The sequence below is a fragment of the Scylla paramamosain genome, chromosome 30 (genome assembly GCF_035594125.1).
Source record: "Scylla paramamosain isolate STU-SP2022 chromosome 30, ASM3559412v1, whole genome shotgun sequence".
Classification (NCBI taxonomy): domain Eukaryota; kingdom Metazoa; phylum Arthropoda; class Malacostraca; order Decapoda; family Portunidae; genus Scylla; species Scylla paramamosain.
In genome coordinates this window covers 18,564,115-18,569,114 of record NC_087180.1, presented here as the reverse complement: position 1 = coordinate 18,569,114, position 5,000 = coordinate 18,564,115, and the positions used below count along the sequence as shown (strand labels likewise).

The 5,000-nt window shown below is 45.3% G+C and overlaps 1 protein-coding gene across 1 annotated transcript in view; it reads left to right on the top strand.

The window, feature by feature from the left end:
* Window positions 1-5,000, top strand: part of LOC135116092 (nephrin-like) — a gene marked incomplete at its 5' end in the record, with an annotated part of 35,250 nt that overhangs the window by 13,780 nt on the left and 16,470 nt on the right. Inside the window, one exon of the mRNA XM_064033302.1 lies at window positions 4,192-4,506. Coding sequence (XP_063889372.1) covers window positions 4,192-4,506 — 315 coding nt within the window. The remainder of the gene's footprint in view (window positions 1-4,191; window positions 4,507-5,000) is intronic.

The following is a 5,000-nucleotide window of genomic DNA, read 5'->3' as shown; positions in this document are numbered from 1 at the left end:
AAATAAATAAAGCACACACAAAAAATTAAAAACACAAATCCGAGTCTAAAACTACTTAATTCAAACTTCGTACAAGAATAAGCCTACAAAACAAAAATAAAAACAGCGCAATAGGCCTACCCCCTACAAAAAGTATATTACACTTCTACAAGAAATTCACTGCAGAAAATAGATAGTATTTAGGGAACTCGAGAACACCTATTCGTATTCCACACAAAATTAAGCCTAAGAGGAACGAGAGAAACAAAACGGTTGGCGTCTCTCCTGTAGAAAACGGAATCGCCCTCCAAAAAAATGAGTTAAAGGTAGACTGCACTATTTACGAAGCTTAAAAACGTTAATTCCGATTCCATTTGGGTATAAGCCTGTAGGAAATGGTTCTGTTGACTTATCTTCCGTCCGATAATGTAGGAAAATCACCTTCCTAAAAGATATTGAGAGTAGAGAGTGGATTAATCATGTTATCTAGGAAACTGGGCTATTCTGGAAGTGTTATTTAGGAAAACTAAGAAAACTACGAATGAAAAGAAAGAAAAATTGAGTAATAAGGTTAAGATCATTGCCACCATCACTTCCACCACCATCACTAACTTGTAAATCGATAGATGAATAGATAGATAGATAGATAAGTAGGTAGATATTGACCACAAATCCATGAACAAATAAGGCAAGCAGCATATAGCAGACATTATTGTAAGCATTATTGTTATTAATTTAGTCTGAACGTGAAAAGAAAAAGAGGGAACATTTACGGTCCTTTTGAAGCATGAAAATAGGCAGTAACTATCCTTAAGTGTTACCAGATACCTCATACACTTTAAGTTAGACCTTACTTGAAAAAAAAAAAAAAAAAGAAGAATAAAAAGCTTGTATGGCCTTTTTAAAACATGGAAGGAAGTAAATGATAACCGGCTTTTAAATGTCAACAAAAACCTTATTCAAGTAACCGTACCAAGACACGTTTGCTTCACTTTCGTTCACTTTGGTTCACTTCTATTCACTTCTCGCCTCGCCTCGCCTCACACACACGCCCTTCCTCCCTCACCTTCTTACACTTCATCTCCCGCTTAGATTTACGGCTCAATTCTCAGCGCCATTCGTACCTCTTCATCCATATTCATTGGGCATCACCGCGGCGCCCCAGCAGCGGTGAGGCGGCGAAGATGGGCGGCTGTAATGCACGGTCGCTGCCACCACCACCACCACCGCCACCAGCACCGCCGCCGCCGCAGGGAGAACTCACATTAAGGCTGAAATATAGCGGAACTTTGTGGGGTCTTGCGTGAATATATTGTAACTCCAGACGCCTTTGAGAAAATTGAAGACTAAAAAGAATGTACGTACAGGTAGGAAATGAGTAAGTGCCTCTCTCTCTCTCTCTCTCTCTCTCTCTCTCTCTCTCTCTCTCTCTCTCTCTCTCTCTCTGGTGGTAGTGATGATAGTGTTATTTCCAGCTGTGAAATCAACCAGAGAGAGAGAGAGAGAGAGAGAGAGAGAGAGAGAGAGAGAGAGAGAGAGAGCTACCCGTGTGTGTGTGTGTGTGTGTGTGTGTGTGTGTGTGTCGGTGATAAGTAGATGCAGAACACTTCATTTAAATAAGGGCGAGTTTCAGCGTTCAAAGATCAAAGTTTCGCCACACAGCACAGGCGAGCGCTGTTAATTGGCAGAGGAGCGAAGCGAAATGGGAAATAGAGATGTAATTACTGATCTGAGCGAAAATTTAAGCAACGGAATTCACGAAACGAAGGAAAATGAGAGAAAAACAAAACTGCCATGATGAATAATAATAATAATGAATAATAAGAAGAAAATGATAGATGGAAATAAAAGTGAAATCCAAAGAAAACAATAATACATATGAGAGAGACCGGAGATAAAGTAATAATAATTATAATAATAATAATAATAATAATAATAATAATAATAATAATAATAATAATAATAATAATCATACAAGAAATTACGACGGTGATTGGGTAATTATTTTCTCACTGCCTAAGTAATTTAGTTTGAGATTTGCATAATTACAGATAAATAATAAATGGAGAGTAAGATAATGCATACGTTTTAATTAATACGGCTCCAAATATATTGTTTAATCCCTCTGACCTCCCTGACATATCGGGAAGGCTGGGAAGGGTAGTAATAGTAGTAGTTGTAGTAGTAGTAGTGGTAGTAGTAGTAGTAGTAGTAGTAGTAGTACCCTCGTCTGCTGGAGGGAGGTGAAGGACGAGGAAGAGGAGGAATAGGAGGAGGAGGAGGAGGAAATGACATCAAGGAAATTATAACCCATTCATCTTTCCCTTTTATCTATTAAGTTATTTATATTCTCCATTTATTCCACATGTATTTTAGTTTTTTTTTTTTTTTTATTCGTTTTTTTTATCTCCCCTTCTCGCTAATGTAGGTCACGTACATACATCTCGTTTTCTGTGTCGTTTTTCATTCAGTTCCCCATATAATCTCTCCGTCTCGTACAACAGAAAACGGAGCTGGAGGAAGAATGTTTTGAAACCGTAGGAAAGTGTTTAAAAAATGGCCTTTTCTTTGAGGAGGAGATGTGGGGGTGTCTTCTCCTCCTCCTCTTCCTCCTCCTCCTCCTGACATGACGGACGACTCACCCACGACCCCAAGGTTCCTCGCCCCACACGTCTTCATGGTCTTGTTGCATTTGTTTCCTGCCTGGCAATGGTACGACCTAATATCCTCCTCTTCTTCACCCCGACGAGGAGGAGGAGGAGGAGGAGAGGCTCTGTTCTTGACGCTGTGGTGATGGTGGTTGTGGGAACAGTAGTAGTAGCGGTAGTGGTGGTGGTAGTAGCAGCTGGATGAGGTGTGGTTTTGTAGTAGTAGTAGGAGAAGGTGGTGGAGGAGGAGGACTTTGGTGATGGTGGTAGTAGTAGTAGTAGTAGTTGTAGTAGCAGCAGCAGCAGCAGTAGTAGTAGTAGTAGTAGTAGTAGTAGTAGTAGTAGTAGTAGTAGTAGTAGTAGTAGTAACAGCTATGGTAGCGTCAAGAAATTACTTCTGTTACTAGTTTTCGTTACCTCCTCCTCATCCTCCACCTCTTCTTTCTCCCCATTCCCTTCTCCCACACCGCCGCCACCGCCACCACCACCACCACCACCACCTAACAGCCCTCATCGTATCCCTCTCGCTTTTGTCTCCGCGGATCATCTGCTCATAACCGTAAGCCTGTGTTTGCTGCTCCATTCTTCACTCGTTTCCCGCTCCCTTGCATTGTGGGGGACTGAAACCCGTGTGGCAGGAGCTCGGTTATGCCCTAATATCCTCGTGAAGGGGGGCGCCGACCCATCCCGCTCACCACGTCCCTGCCACTACCTCACAATTATCTGGAAAATATCCAGGGAGAGTCGGGTCGCGGGTCCCCACTTTTTCCACCCCCTAATGCACCTTGATTTTACCCATGAGCGAGTGAGAGAGAGGGAGAGAGAGGTAGAGAGGGTGCAGAAGGGGGTGTCTGGAGGGGAACAGGACAGGACTTACAGGTTGGAGGGGGGAACAAAGGACAAGGCAGAGTTTTAGAGGCAAGGAATATGGACAGGGCTTGGCTTTTTGGGGTGAACAGTGACAACGGGACTCTGGTGGGAGGAGTGACAGGGAGCAGGGGAACGATAGTGGTTTGAGACTTGCGAACGCTGGACTGGAGTCTTAGAGGGAAGGAACAAGGATAGAATAGAACTTTTAGATGTGATAGGGGCAAGATAGGGTAAGGACATGGGTTTCTGCGGGAGAAGGAGCTGGAACAGGGCAAGGGTTTAACTGGTGGATGCAGGAATATGACAGGTGACGGGAGGCGGCGAGGGACAGAGGTGAGGTGAGGAGGAGGGTTAGCAGTGGAGAAAAATATCCTTTACATGAGACTTATGAATATTGGGGATCTCACGAGGCTGTCACGCACTGCTCCGCCTTGTTACCTGCTGTTGCCTGTTGCTGCCTGTCTGAAACACTTCTGGCCGCACCTCCACTACTTTCAAAAGCCTCTAGTTGAAGTGACACGGATTTTTGAGAGTGTTTTTACATTTCTAGTGACATATTAACAAGAATTCTACATTGTGGAAAGAAGAAACAGCCTTGAGAATATGGCGAGAGGGTGAGTACAAAGGTGACAGAGGTGTAATGACCCTCACAGGTTTAATTCATTTCGTCCTTGACTCTTGCCTTTCCCCGCAGTGCCGCCGCGTCGCCTGGCGGTGTACACGGAGCAGGAGGTGGTAGCGCGCAGCGTGGTAGGGCCATTCACTGAGGGGGAGACTCTTCGCCTCACCTGCCGCGCCACTGGAGGCTCCCCGCCCCCAACCGTGCTCTGGCTGGAGGGGGAGGCGTACCTGGACGTGGTGGCGGAGGTGGTGACGCCTGACCTGGTGGCGAACAGGCTGGAGGTGCCCGCGCTCACACGACGGGACCTGCACCGCACCCTGACCTGCCGCGCCGCCAACACCAACATGACGGCGCCGCTTATCACCAGCGTCACCCTCGACATGACCTGTGAGTAGCCGCGCCTCTCTCTGGCTGGTCTGATTCTGGTTTTGTACTGCACCGTAAACTTTTCTTCCTTCCTTCCTTCCTTCTTTCCCTCCATTCTTCCCCGTTCTTCCTCCATACATCATGTTCTTCCCTCCCTTTCTATACTTATTCATGATCATGTTGCCTTTCCTCCCTTCTTCCATCCCTCCCTTTCTCTTCTCTTCTTCCTTCCTTCCCACACAGATAAACTCAAAGTGGCGAGTTGCAAGCAAATGTTGTTAGGTCCTCTTGAATCTAGGGGTTCCAATAGGTCCTTGAAGCCGCAGACTCCTCTCGTATGTAGGACTTGAGTAGGTTGGTAAAGCGGAGCGAACAAGCAAGACAGTAATTCCTTAACTGTAAAGGTAGTTATCCTCTCTCTCTCTCTCTCTCTCTCTCTCTCTCTCTCTCTCTCTCTCTCTCTCTCTCTCTCCGCGTCATTTAGCCAAGCGTGTCCCGTACATTAAGAGAATTAT